At 40.7% G+C, this 18358-nt stretch overlaps 1 protein-coding gene across 1 annotated transcript; it reads right to left on the reverse strand.

The window, feature by feature from the left end:
* Nucleotides 1-1682: 1682 nt before the first annotated feature.
* LOC101428879 (CUB and zona pellucida-like domain-containing protein 1) lies at nucleotides 1683-17908 on the reverse strand. Its single transcript, XM_058299476.2, is given in 10 exon segments — nucleotides 1683-5960; nucleotides 7497-7765; nucleotides 8461-8852; nucleotides 9914-10086; nucleotides 10566-10783; nucleotides 11103-11175; nucleotides 11178-11252; nucleotides 12963-13195; nucleotides 14903-15053; nucleotides 17827-17908. Coding segments are annotated over 10 exon segments (1839 nt in total). The 3' UTR covers nucleotides 1683-5787.
* Between the last annotated feature and the right edge of the window lie 450 nt (nucleotides 17909-18358).

Genomic DNA, 18358 nt, shown 5'->3' on the forward strand with positions numbered 1-18358 from the left:
GGCTTGCGTAAATTTAGTTCATATTGGGGTCTTTAAAAATTTTGATTCAACCACGGTAGATAGGAAAGTGTAAATGAGGACTGGCCACTCCTTGTTGCACCTATTACTTTGGGTTTTGGTATTTGATGGAGTAAATGGAGGAGAAATGGTGTTTTAGCTCTTTAATCTAAAAACTATTTGTAAGTCTATTAACAATCAGGTTCTTCTTTTCTGAGATGCTTAAGTGTGAAATGCTGGGAATCTGCATTACAGCATTATGGTAGGTGGATCAAGGAGATTACAAATCTCTCAGACCTAACTTTAAGAAATTACAACTATTGTATATGTTTCAAAAGGTAGTATGTTTGCCTCTGAGAAAATAAATTCATCTAATTCTGCAGACTTCTTTTTTTTAATCAAAAATAACCTTTTCTGGGACAACTAACAAGATGACAGCAGAGTAATGAGCTCCTAGAATCAGCTCATGCTACAGGGCAATTAGGAATCACCCAGAGCTATCTAAAGCACCTGTTTGTGGGCTCCAGGAGACCAGAAGAGCATCCTGCTATATCCTTGAAAGAATGGAAGGAGAAGACTACCCATCTGCAGAGAAGATCATAAGTAGACCACTCCATGCCCCAGAATCCAGAGGCCATCCTCCACTGGAAGGACAAGGCACCTTGGGAGCTATTCCACAGCTGAAATTGGAAGCTCCACTTCTCAAAAACAGGGAAGGCACGAATTTCAGCTACTGACTAGTAAATTCAGCAGGCTGAAGTATAATCCTAAGAACAACTAAAGTTTGAACATGTCCAAGTCAGAAAGAGGCTGGTAGCCACCATTTTAACTCTGCCTCTGGCACAAGGGGAAGTGGAATGGACTGAAAATCATAGTGCTAGTAGGGACTGGCTTCTTAGCACCCAAATCAGATTGCAGCTCTAGCACAAGCACAAGCCCCAGCTCCACTGCCGATAGGGAAGAAGCTAAGGGAACCTGTGCCAACCTCTCTGGGAAAATACAGGTCATGCCATGGAGGACCGTGATCATCCTAATATGGTGGTGTGAGTTGCCTCAGGAGCTAGTCTTTGGGTGGAATTGGAAGCTCCATTTCCCAAAAACAGGGGAGGAAGAGACAGGTGGCCACCAATTTCAGCTACTGATTAGTAAATTCAGCTGGCTAAAGTATAACCCTAAGAAGAGCTGAAGTTTGAACCTGTCCAAGTCAGAAAGAGACCAGTAGTTGCCATTGATTCTGCCCCCAGCATGAGGGGAAGCCAGGCTGACTGAAAAATCACAGTGATGGTAAGAACTGGCTTTCGGCCGGCGGACTTGGCCCAGTGGTTAGGGTGTTCGTTTACCACATGGGAGGTCTGCAGTTCAAACCCCGGGCCTCCTTGACCCATGGGGAGCTGGCCCATGCGCAGTGCTGATGCGCGCAAGGAGTGCCATGCCACGCAGGTGCCACGCAGGGGTGTCTCCCACATAGGGGAGCCCCACACGCAAGGAGTGCACCCTGTAAGGAAAGCCACCCAGCACGAAAGACAGTGCAGCCTGCCCAGGAATGGTGCCACACACACGGAGAGCTGACACAACAAGATGATGCAAGAAAAAGAAACACAGATTCCCGTGCCGCTGACAACAACAGAAGTGGACAAAGAAGACACACAAATAGACACAGAGAACAGACAATGGGGGGGGGGGGGGGGAGGGGAGAGAAATAAATAAATAAATAAATCTTAAAAAAAAAAAAAAGAACTGGCTTTCTTTCACCCAGATCGGCATGCAGCCCTAGCCTAGGCTTCAGCCCCACCTCTGGCAGGGAGGAAGCTGTCAGGCCTTGCCCCAGCCTCTCCAGGTAACTGCAGGTACATGCAACTAGCACAGACTGAACAGTAAGAAGTCTACTGGGACAAAAGAAGTCATCTTGGACCCGCACTGCATAGATTGCTGCCACACCTGCAGCTCCATCCCTGCCTCAGGCAGGGGAGAAAGGGGTTGAAGCATCATCAGTCTCTCTGGGCAGCTACAGTCTAGGCCTATAAGACTTGGATAATTCCACACAGCTGTGGCTCTGTCTCTATTCCTGGCAAAGGAGAAAGTTGGGAGAAGCTTCATTGGTCCCTGGGAAAATGAGGACAGCTTGAGCCTCCACAGCTTACAGCAGCAACTACATCCTTGGTTTCTAGCACACAACTAGCAAGGGGAAAAGGGCAGGAAGCCCTCAATTAAAGAGAAAAATTGCACCCAGAAAAAATACATCTAGTAAGTCAGATGCCAAGATACCAACAAAAAATTACAATTCACACCAAGAAACGGGAAGATATGGCCCAGTTAAAGGAGAAAGGTGAGCCTCCAGATGACATAAAGGAGTTGAGACAACTAATTATAGATGGTCAAACAAATCTTAATAAATTCAATGAGATGGCTAAAGAGATTAAGGATATTAAGAAGAAACTGAATAAGAGAAGACTTTGAAACCATACATAGAAAAATAGCAGATCTTATGGGAATGAAAGGTGCAATAAATGAAATTTAAAATACCTTGGAACCATACAGTAGCAGATTTGAGGAAGCAGAAGAAAGGATTGGTGAGCTTGAAGAAATGGCCTCTGAAAGCAAACATACAAAAGAACAGATGGAGAAAAGAATGGAAAAAATTGAACAAGGTCTCAGGGAACTAAACAACAGCAAGAGATGTGCAAACATCCATGCCATTGGTGTCCAGAAGGAGAAAAGAAAGGAAAAGGGGGAGAAGGAATATATGAAGAAATAATGGTAGAAAATTTCCCAACCCTACTGAAGGACATGGATATCCATGTCCAAGAAGCACAAAGCACTCTGATCTGAATAAATCTGAATAGACCAACTCCAAGACACCTACTAATGAGAATGTCAAACGCCAAAGACAAAGAGAGAATTCTGAGAGCAGCAACAGAAAAGCAAGCATACCATATAAAGATACCCAATAAGATTAAGTGCCAATTTCTCATCAAAAACTGTGGAGACAAGAAGACAGTGGCATGATATATTTAAGATACTACAAAAGAAAAACTTCCAGCCAAGAATCTTATATCCAGCAAGGTTGTCTTTCAAAAAGGAGGGCAAGTTTAGAATATTCACAGATAAACAGAAACTGAGAAAGTTTGAAATCAAGAGACTGGCTTTGCAAGAAATACTAAAGGCTGTGCTACAGCCTGAAAAGAAAACACAGGAGAGAAAGGCCTGAAAGAGAGTCTACAAATGAAGATTATTTCAATAAAATTAACTAAAAGTGTCAAAAGAGTGGTGAAAATAAAATATGACTGACGAAACTGAAATATTCTGTTATAACCTTAACCAACAATGTAAAGCACTTGTATTCAGAAAACAACTCATTGTTAAAAGAAATCAAAAAAGGCCTAAATAATACTCATGGATTGGAAGATTAAATATCATTAAGATGTCAATATTACTCAAATTGATACACAGATTCAAAGCAATCCTGATAAAAATTCTACCAGCATGTTTTAAACAAATGGAAAACATGATTATCAAACTTATTTGGAAAGGTAAGTGGTCCTGAATAGCCAGAAACATCTTGAAAAGGAAAAGCAAAGTTGGAAGCCTCTTATTTCTGGACTTTAAATCATATTACCTAACTACAGTGGTAAAACCAGCAAGGTACTGACATAAAGACAGAAACACAGACCATGGAACCAAAGTGATTTTTCAAAAACAGACTCTTATATCTGTGGTCAAGTGATTTTTGACAAGCCTGTCATACCCACCCACCTCAGGCAGAACAGTCCATTCAACAAATGGTGCTGAGAGAACTGGATATCCATAACCGAAAGAGGACCCCAATCTCACACGTTATTAAAAACACTTAACTCAAAATGAATCAAAAACCTAAATATAAAAGCAAGAACCATAAAGCTTCTAGAAGAAAATGTAGGAAATTATCTTCAAGGCCTGGTGGTAGGTGGTGGGTTCTTAAAGGAGATAAGAAGAGGACTGAGATGGACTACTGAAGTTTAATGTATGTAGAAGTTTTAATTAACTTTACTGAAAAAGTGTATAAATGTATAGAGTTAACACATTATCATAAATAACAGCTGGTTTATAAATGGGAATGTGACTGAAAAAGGTAGTCTAGGGATGTACATGTCAATTGAAAGAAAGAGAATAATTTAGGGACTGAATAACACAGTAAACCCAGCTGTTGATGAGAATGTGTTTGATGGTATAGATGCAGGAGTGTCCTTTGTGAGCTAGAGCACATGTATTTCACTATTGCAGGGTGGTGAGAATATGGAGAAGCATGGGAAAAATATAACTGCAGTGACCTATGGATTGTGGTTAACAGTAATAATAGGGAAGTGGATTTGGCTCAACTAATAGAGCATCTGCCTATCATATGGGAGTTCCAGGGCGCAAATCCAGGGCCTCCTGGCCCATGTAGTGAGCTGGGCGATGCGGAGTGCTGATGCACACAAGAAGTGCTGTGCCATGCAGAGGTGTCCCCTGCATCAGAAAGCCCCACGTGCAAGGAGTGTACCCCACAAGGAGAGCAGCCCCAGGAGTGGTGCCACACACATGGAGAGCTGACACAGCAAGGTGACGCAACAAAAAGAGACACAGATTCTCGGTACCACTGGCAAGAATGCAAGTGGACACAGAAGAACTCACAGCAAATGGACATAGAGAACAGACAACGGGGCAGGGGGGGCAGAAATAAATTTTAAAATCTTTTTTAAAAAAGCAGTAATAATAGAATATTCATGCATCTATGTGAAAGATGTACTGTGTTGATAATGGGGGAGCATGGAAAAAGTGTGTCAAATGTACGCTATGGACCTAGTAATAGTCTAATGATATTATCTCATAATCTGTAACGAGTATTCCACCATAGTATGGTGTGCTGATAGAGGGGTTCTGTATATGAATTCTGCAGATGTGCATGATTGTTTTGTAAGTTTACAACTTCTGTCATAAAAATATATGTAAAAAATAATAATTGGGTAGGTTGTGGGAAAAATACACCCAATGTTAAGATAAGGACTATCATTAGTAGTAAGATTTTGAGGATATTCTTTCATAATTTGTAATAAATGTCTCACAACAATGCGAGGTGTTGGTGGTGGATTGAAGTATGGGACCTCTGTATGATGTTATGCATGTTTGCTTTGTTAAGTTCACAACTTTTACCATACACTTACTGTTTAGGTATGTTCATGTATAAATGACATATACTAATACTAATAATAATAGGGTGGGTTGGGGGGAAAGTACACCAAATGTAAGATACTTTGGTTAGTAGTAATATTTTGAGGATGTTCTTTAATCATTAGTTAAAAATGTTTCACAACAATGCAAGGTATTGGTGGTAGCGTGAAGTATGAAAGCCCTGTATGAGGTTATCCATGTTTAAGTTTACAACCATTACTATTCACTTATTATTTATGTATGTTTATGTATGAGTGATATACTTCAATAATGAAAAAAAGTGGAAAGAAAAATAACCTTTTCCTTTTCACCTAATATCTGCTTAAAATGTTTTATGTTTATAAAAGGGGATGTTTTAAATTCATTTTCTATTCAGTGGCTTTAGTTCATTAGAATGAGAGCTGCTTTACATAGTGTCTGTTCATGTCCATCTTTCTGCAGAGGTATTATACTCTATGAAACACACTCTGTCCTCCATGACATGACCACCTGTATATGGCTTTTATCAAGCCCTTCCTAATTTATTCATAGCATAATAACCATAAGGTACCATTTTCTTGGGCATTCTGAGAACTGTGTCTCACTTAAGGCTGAAGCCTTTGGTTAATAGCCCTGCAGCTTCTGGTACCTGTACTCTGCTCTTGCATTTACAAAATGCCTCCTTGTAATTGTAGCCACAATCACTACATTCAGAGCAAGGACCATGAATGAAAATAGATGCAGGCCGTTGAAAGGCTGATGCTGAGTTCCTTCTGGATGTACTTGATGCTGAAATCCTGTAATTGGGGAAAAAGATCAAAAAGGCCTTAAAAGAAAATATTTCTTACCAATACAAAATGTTGGTAAATTTATCATTTCTCTGCACACCCTATGAATCTTATGCATGAATGATTGTATGTATAGCAATGCCCACATAACATTGAGAACCATTATCAAGTATTTGAATTGGCTCATTTTATGTTTCATTGCAAAGACAAAATGGCTTTCAATGTATTTGTTTCAGACAATTGACTTAGTTTGGGTCCCTGATCTGAGGTGAAAAAGTTGTGAAATTCAAGCAAGCAGCAATGCAGGGTCATGTATTAATGGTCATTTCCCAGAGTTATCAAAATATATTTATTAACAAAATATATTTATTAAATATATTCATTAGTTTATTCCCTTGAAATAGGAAAAGGATACTTTGCTATTATGTAAGAAATATATATAGTCTTTCATTCACTAATTTGCAAATAATTTCAAGCTAATATCTATCTAAAGAGCTGTCATGCAAGACTTAATGAATGTGTTTATAAGGTTACTGAATTTAATTATGTTTTGTCTTGTTTGCCATAGAAATAATTTGCAACAAGCCAGAAATTATAATTCTTCACAGTCCATGCAAATAATAATAAATAAAGAAGGGGTCATGGGATTTCTTTTTATGCCAGCATCATTTTTTTCCTAAGATAAATTCTTATAGACAGTTCTTATTCAATTGTGGTTTATCCTAAAAAATCATATTAAACTCAATACATTTAATACCAGATAGTTGGGTCATATGGGGAAAATGACTCAGAAACTAGCCATCTAGTCACTCTGAGAAGTTTGCCTCACTTCTGCCCCATGCAACGTAGCAGAACTCAGGTCCTGTCCTTTTCAAATAAGCAGGATTGTCTTATGTCAATATACTATTTTTCCTTTGTCAAAAATAACTTTTGGAAGCAGATGTTGCTCAAGCCTGCTTCCCACATGGGAGGTCGTGGGTTGGGTCTCCAGTGCCTCCCAAATAAACAAAAACAAACAACAAGCAAACAAATGAAAAAACCAACTCAGGGGAGCCAATGTAGCTCAGTGGTTGCGTGCTGGCTTCCCACATATAAGGTCCCAGGGTCAATTCCCAGCCCTGGTACCTCAAAAAATAATAATCATAATTTTTTTATTCCAACAGGTGCTTGTGTGAGATGCCATTTCATTTTATTACTTATTCATTAAGAGTATGCTACTTTTTGAGTCTGTTATCTGCTATGGTGTCTATAATAAGGTACAAGGAAGTTAAAGGAAACTTCCTTCTCTTTAGAAAGGAGGCCATTCCATCAATAGCCATAAAGGCAATGAGTTATTAGTGAATAAAATGTTCAAGCTGTACAGGTTTTGCATTCTATCAACTGATGAAGAAAAACTTGATCCTCACACTTAAAATTGATAATTTACTTAGGGTTTTGCTCAAACGTCTATTACAAGCCCCTAAATTTAAAATATATTTACTTAGAAATGTTATTTCAGCAGCATTTTTGGAGCCATGAAATCATGAAATAGCATTTTTTCCTTACCTGACTCTCCGCTTGCACTCCGATCCCTTTTCAGACGAATGGGTCCAATGACTGAATCAGCCTTCCATTTGTATGAAGAAATGTCTCGTTTTCTTCTAGAGACACAGCCTTGATTGCAGCGAGACTGATGGTCACTACTATCACATATCAAAACCTTACACTGGAGATAAACAGAGCCCAGACTTCTCAAGAATTTAAAGGCATTAAATTGGAATCTTCCATAGTGTCCAGCTAAGGGATATACCTTACACGTCTCATCTTTGGTACATCTGAAACAGAATTTATGAACATGTTTAGAGGATGAACAATCAGTATTTTCAACATTGAAAGAAGATCATACAAAGTTCTCTCTGAATTGTGAATCCAAAAATCTCTCTAAAAGATATGTTTTAGTTCAGAATACAGAAGCTAACACAATTGATTTGAGCTCTATGAAAAATAGAAAGTGCCCTTCAAGCTGTATAATTTCTAGCCCTCACAGATTAATTGGAAAATCTATAACTATGAATTAGACTCAAACAACTTTCTTTACATGCTTGCTGTTATGTGTCAGTATGGTTGAGGTAGTTAAAATCCACCAGCTTTAGGAAAAAAGCTTATACTTTTTTCATAAGAACACCACATATATTTTAATGATATTTTGTATATGTTCAAAAGATGGCACAAATGAATTAATGTTCTGGGTTTCTGTTGAAAATGACATAAGGATGGAAAAAATAAACACTAAATACAGAGCTTTCTTGACAAAAACAAAAATTTGTTTCCAGCAGCAATTAGTGCATAAATGAATGGGCTGTAGCTAAAGAAAGGTTTTATCTTAAATTATCTGTAACTAGTACAAAGGAACTGTGTTTTATTAAATGATTAAAATAAATTTAATAAGATAAATGAATACATATATGAGTATTACTTCATTAAAATCATCATTTGTCCTGCAAAAATGAATACTATACACAATACATACCCACTCCTGATTAGGTCATAGATTGGAGATGCAAAGTCTGATGTGGCAGAAGCTCTACAGGTCTCGAGAAATACCACCAAATTTGGATCTGAGGTGTGTAGACTGACTTGAACAAAAAGAGTTTGGTTCAAATCCACATAATATGGTGCCTCATGTATAGGCTTTTCAAACAAATTGGATTCAAAAAGAGCCATGCTTGTGTTATATTTTCCCAATGCATTCTGATTTTGTATTATGTCATCTTCTGTTATGTACATCAACTCCACAGTGGAATTATGTTCCATTTCACACTTCACAATAATCTGGAGATGTTTCTGACGGGTGATCACCTCTGAAGTTGGGGATGCAGTCAGGGTGATTACATTGGTGTAGGTAATTGAATGACCTTCTGCCTGCAGAACAAGAGAGGATTCAAATTTTCTATTTTGAGTCCATTAATATCATACAGCATAGAGGTGAATAATATTTGCAGGTAAGGACAGAATTTTCTTAAATCATGCATTAAAAGCTTCCATGCCAGAATACTCTTAAATTTGTTTTCTTTAAGAAAAATTCAGGGGAGGTAGAAAGAATTGAAAGTAAAATGAGAGGGTCTGCTTGGATTAGAAAGACTTGAAGATAGAATTCAACAGATTTTTTTTTTGTTGTTAGATAAAAATCTGTTTCGATTGCAATTTTCCAAACATTTAAAGACTCTAAACCCTAGAATGCATTACTCTACCCCCATAAATAGCACCAAGTTAGCGTGGCTAACTGCAATAGACTCTATGTACATTGCCCTCCCTCATGAAGCCTGTGTATTCATTTTTTGGCAAAAAAGAAAAATTGATAATTTATTTCTATTCTTACTGATTCCTCTGGAGCAGATTTCATTCTTTTCAATACCATTGTTTTAGAAAGTTCTGAGTGAAAAAGTTTAGGGTACACATCCTAAAGGGACCCACAGACTAAAAGTGTTTGAGAGATTGAATTGGATATCTACAAATATCAGGAACAGACAATATAGAACAAACAACAAACTTGAAGTAATGTTCTTCACATTTAAAATAAGGATAAATAAACATTAAATAGGGATAATGCTTTTACCTTCTGCTTTTACAGGGGAAAAGAAGAAGATTAATAAAAATACAGTTATATTTCTACCAAATATGAGACTAACATTTTCTGCTCCAGTGTTACTCGTACGCTATTAAACCCATAGTACTCAGGTGTTCAAACCCTCTCCAGTAAGGTTTCAGGATTTTTTAATTCAGAGAAAGATAATCCCTGAGAAATGAATGTAGTAATTTGGCATTTATGTGTGAATGAGCAAGTGCACATGTGCATCTGCATATACTTACCATGTATGCCTTGCCACTGAGATTGGGGCTGTTTGTTAAAGCAGCAGCAAACATACCCCAACTAATACAACATGTATTTGGCGCTTGACAAAACCCACAGTGTTTCAGTTTACCTTTTTGATTGTACCACATCCATCTAGAGGAATAGAAAATTCCACAACATTTGATACTATTGGTCGGCAAGTTGGATCATTTAGTTGTAGGTTATTCTCATTATATTTAAATGATTCCAGGTAGGATTTGCTTATGATAACTCTCATCTTGTCAGAAGAGCAAGTTAAAGATGCTATCAAAAAAAAAAAAAATCATCATGTTTATGTCAGCTAGGAAGTCCGGGTGTTGAAAAGCTAAGCATGTAGGAAAATATATAAAAACTCAAAACCCAGTCTGCTCTAAACTATAATCAGAAGCCTGATCTAGCAGAGCTGCTGATCCACATTTTACAAGATGACTTGTTCATTGAGACCTTGTTTGTGGCTAGACTCCGTAAATGTAATCTTTTTAATTGTACCTTTGCAGAAGGGATTAAGGAAAATAGTTATCACTTTTGCAGATATTTTTGCAGGTAATAAAATCATGAATTTCCTATTTGATGAAGTAATGCAAAGAACTGATTCTTAAGCTTCGGTATGCAAATAGTTTCCAAAGTATTTGATAGGCTTGCAAATACGACTAGCCACAGGCAGGCTAAGAATTAAGGCACAGTTCCTAGGTACCAATCTTCAGGGAGCTCAAAAGAGCTCAGGAACATAAACCAAAACTTACTAGTGTTGACATTTTCTGCATATATTGAGGTGTAAGAAGCGGAAAAGCCCCGGTAGGAGTTGGCATAATCTGTAGATAACACAACAGTCATAGAGTCTGAGGAAGATTCGAAGGTGGGCGTCACGCGGCCACAGACTTGTCCCAGCAGGCCAGAACGCGTGGAGGGGCCATCATAAACAGCAACAAAGTCAAATCGGCAGTGATCGTCTATTTCTAGGCTACAGAATGAGGGCCAGTTAACCTGTATTTTCTATAATCCCAACAATCCCAACGTTTGAGTGACTAAGGAATTTTCCTTACAGTGACAGCTTAGCTTTATGATGCTCAACCCAGAGCTTTGCCAGTCCCTGCCAAGGCTTTAGAATCGTCAGAGAAATCACCAACTTAGTTCAATGTGGTAATATTGGCATGTCCTTTATATACAGAGTCTTTGAAAAGTGCCCCTCTCTAGGGGGCGCATGGGTTCTTTTTCTTCCCTTGTCCCCCCACCCCACTTGCCAGTTTGCTCAAACAGGACAGGTGGGCCCCAGTACTTACAAAATCTCTTTGAAGTCTAATTTTATCTTGTAACCTTTCTCCACTTGGATGTGCCACACACAGTAGGCCAAGTGGGGTGCGCCTTTGGGTAGTTGGGGCTGGTAAAGGAGCCTTGCAGAGCACCCAGGTAGCCCCCCCAGTCCGGAATACCTGAATGGGACAGACGGGAGGGGGACAACAAGGCAGAACGAGACAGAGACTTATTTTCATTTCTGTGTTGCGCATCCAGATGACCCTGCCGACTCTTTAAGGGCTATTCCAGCTCCCACTTTCACACGGGAGAGAGCGTGAGGTTTTGATCCCTCTTCATCGCTGATTTCATACCCATCTAGTGCCAGGCAGAGAGGGACTCATTTATTTTTCTCTCTCACTCTCTTTATTTTTTTAATGTTACATTTTAAAAATTTGAGGTCCCCATATACTCCCCACTCCCCTCACCCCATCCCTCCGCCCATAACAACCACCTCCTCCATCATCATGAGACATTCATTGCACTTGGTGAATACATCTCTGAGCACCGCTGCACCTCATGCTCAATGGTCCACACCATAGCCCACACTCTCCCACAGTCCACCCAGTGGGCCATGGGAGGACATACAGTGTCAAGTAACTGTCCCCGCAGCACCACCCAGGAAAACTCCAAGTCCAGAAAATGCCCCCACATCACATCTCTTAAAATGTGACTCTGATAAGACAGCTGCCCCTTCTGTAGAGACCCTCTGTCACCAAGGCTGAGCCACTGAAGCTCTGAGAAACACTGTCAGAACTGGCATTGGAAACCCCCTCTTAGCTGCAGCCTCACTTTCCAATTGCATCAGCCGCTTCCACGGGACCTGCTGGCCCAGCCTGTCCTTCCTACCCCTGCATCTCCTCGGGCTGTTAGATCCAGCAGCAGTGAATCTTCCTCTGCTGACTCTAGTCCTCCCCATCCAAGACACTCCTGCTCAAAGCTCAGCTCAGAGGCAGCCTTCCCGAAGCCCTCCTTGGCCCCTCCTCTCCCCAGCTGGAGCCAGAAGCACCTGACATAGGAAAAATGCTGAAACAATACCGAGGGCTCTTTTCAGAGAGATGAAAAGTAGCTTCGATTGGCTACATCACAGGATACATGTCAGATAGGGGCTAGGGATGAGCCTTGAAAAGCTGGCCTGGGCTGGCCGGGGAAACCTGGACTGCTCTACTCTGCAGATTTTCTGGCACCAAGGAATCAGTGGAGAACCATCTCAGGTTTAAGCAGGAGAGGGACACGAGCAGGTGGGTATCTTGGCAAGAAAACCAGAGTGACACTTTCCTCATGAATTCTTCTTTGCCGGTAATGGGATTTAGGTGCTGAGAATGTGGAGCCATGTAAGTGAAGCCTCTGGCTGCCTGACAGTCTCAGGTTTCAGATGTGAGCTCAGCAGTTCTCAAGAGGTGCTCCCCAGACCATCTTCTCTGTCAGAATCACCTGGCGAAACTGCTCAACATGAAGGTTCTAGAGCCTGAACCCAGATCGAATGAATCAGATGAGAGAAAGGAGTGATCTCTCAATGGGCATCTCAGAGCTCATAGAGTTCTTACTAGATAGGCTGAAACTGGAGAGTCTGCTTTGGGCCCTATCACAGGGCACCTCAGCATGGGGTCATCTCAACAGCCCCCCCTGGTAGCATGTTAGAAAGGCAAATTCAAGGACTCCACCCCAGAACTCCTATATCCCAGGAATCTGGGACTTCAGCTCTACAGGTGGTACTTACACACCTTTAAGTTAGGGAATCATTGCTCTAATAAATAGGGAAATCTCAGAAGGAAAAACCTCAGACTCAGGATTTGAAAAGCCCAGGCAGGCACGCTTGTAATCTCTGCTTACAGGAGCTGTACGTAAACGATGTATAAACGAGGACTTATGGATTTCAGGAGAGAAGTAGTAGAAGATAAAGACAGTCCTTTGAACACTTGCAGAGTCAGTGATGATTTGAAACATCAGGGTGTTGGATGATGATTCAAACACCGGAACGTAGTCATTTTTACTGCAGACTGTCCCTAGCAGAGGCCCTCTGGTGGAGGCTCCATCAAAAACGGCAATGTGCTCCGTTTCACAGCTTGCATCTGGATCGAGCCTGTAAGAAAGAACACGGTGGCTGGAGAGGAGACCCTGGCAAAGGAGGTTTCTCGGGGCCTTCCATTACTCATTGTACTCATTGGCATCGTAGTTTACAAAGTGATGACATGAGCCCTCACTGGAACCTCTCCAAGATCTACTGTCACTACCACCACTGCCCTCAAGGTCAAAGAACTCAGCCAGTAGCTGCATCAGGGGAGCAAACTGCTTTGCCAGCCTCATGTGAAAAAGAAATGGGGAAGACAGACCTAGGACCTCTGTTCTTCTCTCCTTTCCCCATGTCGTGGGGCCCTTTGGTGTAGACCTTTGTAGGACCTTCTAAATGAAAAGTGACCCCCTTTGACATTTGAAGTCCAAGGTTGTTTAAAGTGCAAGGAACTCTTTTCCATGGCACAGCTCTTAAAGCCAAACTTTCATCGCCCCGGCTGCCCCTCCCATCCCTACATCTTCACTGTTTCCTTCTTAATGATAGTCCCATGCTGTGCAGTAGACAGGGCAGTCCAGGATTTTACTTTTCTACCCATTTTGAAAGGTCTTTCCAAGTACCTGCAGAGGACACATTTCCAAGATGGCTTAGAGGAAAATATACAAGGACAGTCAAATCTGACTTCTCCTTCCAGCTTGTCATTTACAGCTGCTGAGTAACTTGGGACAAGTGATTTTCCCTTCTTGACCTCAGTTTACTGGTCTATAAAATGGGGCATCACAACATATTCCTTCTCTTGTGTGAGATTTGTAATATTCTGAAAATAAAGCAGCACTCGCAGGCCTGGCATATCAGAGAAGTCCAGTATACGCTGAATGGTCATTTTTCCCAAACTTCCCACACTCTGTTCTCTCTTCCTCTTTCTATGTAGCAAAATAGAGTATATGTTTCTTACTAGCGCTACCATTCCAGGAAATTGGAAAGTTTCCTCCTCGTTTCTTTGAGTAACAAAGGGAAGTCAAGTCCAGCTCTGATGGTATACACCTGCAGTATACAGTGTGGAGGCTGGGCCAGCAGCAGCATCACCTGGGAATATGTTGCCAATGCAGGTTCATTGGCCCCAGGCTGCACTTAGAGAACCAGGACTCTGGGGGTGGAGCCCAGTGATTGTGCTTTAACGGGTCTTCCAGGCGCTGTTGGTGCCCCTAAAGTGTGGGAACCACCAGGGCATATGGAACCAGGTTGCCTGAGTCAATCCCTCTCCCACTTTATCAGGATGTGACCTGGGACAGCTGAAAGGGCTTCTGGATCTACTGATTGTGGGTCAGATAGTATCTTCCCCAGAGGGTTATTGAGAGGATTAACTGGGACAGTTCTCATGAAGGCGTAAGAGAGTCCTTATAGTGCTTTGCCAAGTTCTCACACTGGGACCACCTGGGCACTAAAATATCCTGATGCCTGGGTCCCCCTCAGATGACTGTGAGCTAAGTGTATGGGGTACAGCCCAGGAATCTGTGGTTTTGGAATTTATCCCTGATGATTCTAATGCACCCCAAAATTCGGAGCCCCGAGTTTAGTGTTTTTCGCCTGGAATCTGGAAATAGACCAGCTGGGAGCTGATCCTACCAGTGCCTGGCCTGCAGACATCAATCAGGAAACACCAGCCGTGAGCATCATCAGCGCCATGGTGGATGTGCCCTGCAGGAACAGCTGCATTCTGTCCACAAAGAAGCCCCAGAGTTCACCCACCGTCATTACGGGATGAAAGTCTCTACTTACTGGAAGTGGGAAAAGATGATTCTGATGCTTTTGTTTTCTGGTCTGTCTATAGTCCAGGTGCAGTTCTCACTGGGGTTGAGTTGCAGGATCAGGGCTTTGTGGGCCTCGCCCAAGTTGGCACCTCCCAGACTGGCACTGCACCTTGATTTGCCTGGTGGAGAGTATAGTGGCACTGAGGAGAGCCACCCCCGCTCTCCGTGATGGGGAGTCTCCCACCCACATGTGGCTGCCATACAGTCATGAGTGGGATGTAGCTCACCCCAGTGCAAGGTGCCAGCAATTGATTTCTCCTTCTTGGGGAGAACATTTTTACAATTTCTCTATAGTCCAAAAAAGAGTAAAGCATATATTGGGCCCTGAGGATAGATAGTTTTAAAAAGGAGCTTTAAAGCTAGTTGTCTTACCTCTGATAAATCTACAACTTCTCTGAGCCTAAGTTACCACATTTTAAAATACTACCTACCAGGGAGTGGATGTAGATCAAGTGGTCGCGTGCCTGCTATGAGGTCCCAGGTTAGATCCTGGTACCTTCTAAAAACTAACAAAACAAAAAAACCAGTTCATTGGAGTGTGGCTTTAGCTCAGTGATTGAGCGCCTGCTTCCCATGTATGACGTCCTGGGTTCAATCCCCAGTACCTCCTCAAAAAAACAACAACTACTACCTACCTACTTTTAGCATGAATCTTTTAAAAAATAAAATACTACATTTATTTATATTATAGACACTTTAAATACTTTATCCATTATATATAAAATAAAGTAACAATAAAATTAAATTTAAAAGGAGATTTTAGACTACACAAAGAACTCTAACAGCTCAATAACAAAAAAACAAACAACCTAAATAAAAATGGACAAAGGAACAAATAGATATTTCTCCAAAGGTGATGTACAAATGGCCAATAAGCACATGGAAAGATGCTCAACATCCTTACGCAGTGGGACAATGAAAATCAAAACCACAATGAGACACTTCCTCTCATGTGTTGGGATAGCTTTAAAGACAAATAGTAGCAAGTGTTGGCAAGAATGTGAAGAAATGGGAACCCTCATAAACCGTTGCTGTAAAATGGAAATATAAAATGGTGCAGCTGCTTTGGAAAACAGGCTGGGAGTTCCTCAAACAATTAAACATATGTCCCAATAATTCCACTCCTAAGGCATGTAGCCAAGAGAAATAAATGTGTGTGTGTGTATATATACACATATATATATACATATATTCACAAAATCCTTGTGACTGTTCACGGCAGCATTATTCAAAATGGGTAAAAAAATGGAAACCACTCAAATGTTCACCAAATGATGAATGGATAACTAAGGGTGTTACATGTATAAAATGGAATGTTATTCAGCCAAAAAAAGTACTATTATAAGATGGGTGAGGCGGCGGACGTGGCCCGGTGGTTAGGCCGTCCATCTACCACATGGGAGGTCCGCAGTTCAAACCCCGGGCCTCCCTGACCCATGTGGAGCTGGCCCATGCGCAGTGCTGATGCGTGCAAGGAGTGCCGGGCCACGCAGGGGTGTCCCCCGCATAGGGGAGCCCCACGCGCAAGGAGTGCGCCCGTGAGGAAAGCCGCCCAGCGCGAAAGAAAGTGCAGCCTGCCCAGGAATGGCACCGCCCACACGGAGAGCTGACACAACAAGATGACACAACAAAAAGAAACAGAGATTCCCGTGCTGCTGACAACAACAGAAGCGGACAAAAGACGCAGCAAATAGACACAGAGGACAATGGGGGTAGGGGAAAGGGGAGATAAATAAATAAATAAATAAATCTTAAAAAAAAAAAAAAAAGATGAGCAAACCTTGAAAACATTATGCTAAATGAAAGAAGCCAGCCCCCAAAATCATACACTGTATGATTCCATTTACATGACATTTATATAGAAGAGGCAAATCTATAGAAACAGAAAGGAGATTACTGATTACCTAGGGCTAGGGGCATTAGAGGGAAATGGGGAGTCACTGCCAGTGGATACAGGATTTCCTTTTGGGTGATGAAAATGTTCTGAAACTAATTGTGGTGATGGTTGCAGAACTTTGTGAATATATGAACAGTAAACTTTAAGTTAGTAAACTGTATGGTATGAGATATAATCTTAAGAAGAAGCTATAGTTGAATATAAAAGAAGAAAAATACTTCATAATGGAAACTGACTAAAAATTAATAACACCACTTAACAAAAGAAGCAAGTTTTTATTTTTTTTCTCATCTGTGGCTCAGTGGTGTCCTTACAATAAATATTTATTTTTCTCTAACAAGAACTATTATTTTTATTGAATTTATTAGTGATAAATCAGAAAGCACAAACTGTGAAAAGTAAAAACCAATGATCTCATCCAACCAGAAAAATTGCTATAAATACTTTAAGACCCTTTTCTTTTCTCTTCTTTCCCTCCTCTTCCAGATTTTTTAAATACCTGAATGTCTATATGAACATAAACACAGTCATTCCATACAAATTTCAAAGAGTTTTCTCTCAATGTAGATTACAGGCATCTTTCTTATAGATCAGCTTCATTTTTTTTTTTAAATGCCACAGAATAGTCCTCTATATGGATTTATCATAATATACATAATAAATAATGGAAATTTATGTTGTTTTTTAGTAATTATGTGAATGCACATACCTGTAAGTACATGTCTTCCTGTAATTTTACAATTACTTCCTAAAATAAAGTCTTAGAAGTGAAAATATCCAGTAAAATCCCATATGCTTTTTATGTTTTTATATATATTATCATATGGTCCTGAATAAATTCAGTAATAACTCAATATCCACCTGAAAGCATTTAAGAGTAATTTTCTCTACATATTCAGGACATCAGTGGCTATTTAAACTTAAATTTATGGAAGAGACCTCTGAAAAGGTGATCTTCTGTGATTTAACTGCAAAATCTGGTTCAATTTTATCACCTTCAGATTCAGTCGAATTCAACTGCGCCAAACATGAGGAAATTAAAAGGGCAAGTGGGATGAGCCTTCGTAGTGCCTCCATCTCAGTAAGTGGCTAGGCAGCCTGGAGGGCCAGCAGCCTTTTTATATCTCTCTGTGTATCAAAATTATCTGGTTTCATAAGCTTCCCGCTGGCATCCAGGGAAATGTGTCGATTGGAGTCACACAAGGAGTAGATTTACATGAGAATGTAACAGCTGTGTGACTGGTTCGTTATCAGCAATTCGCAAAAAGTGAGTGTTTGATATCCCAGCCCCCAAAGCACACACGCCTTCCAGAAGGTTTGCAGGCACTACCAGAACAAACGCTCTTCCCCAGGGGATCTCCAGTTCTCTACACTTAGGAGGCACCGAGTAACCTCGTGGTGTTGACTTAGAGCTGGGCCTTTCTCCCAGGCTTGTTCAGATCTAATAGAACATCATCACTGACTTTTGCAGCCTTCACTGCTCTTCAAGAATGAAAGGTGTAGGGTTCCAAAGGATCAGCTGGGCTA

Source organism: Dasypus novemcinctus, chromosome 6 (genome assembly GCF_030445035.2).
Source record: "Dasypus novemcinctus isolate mDasNov1 chromosome 6, mDasNov1.1.hap2, whole genome shotgun sequence".
Taxonomy (NCBI): domain Eukaryota; kingdom Metazoa; phylum Chordata; class Mammalia; order Cingulata; family Dasypodidae; genus Dasypus; species Dasypus novemcinctus.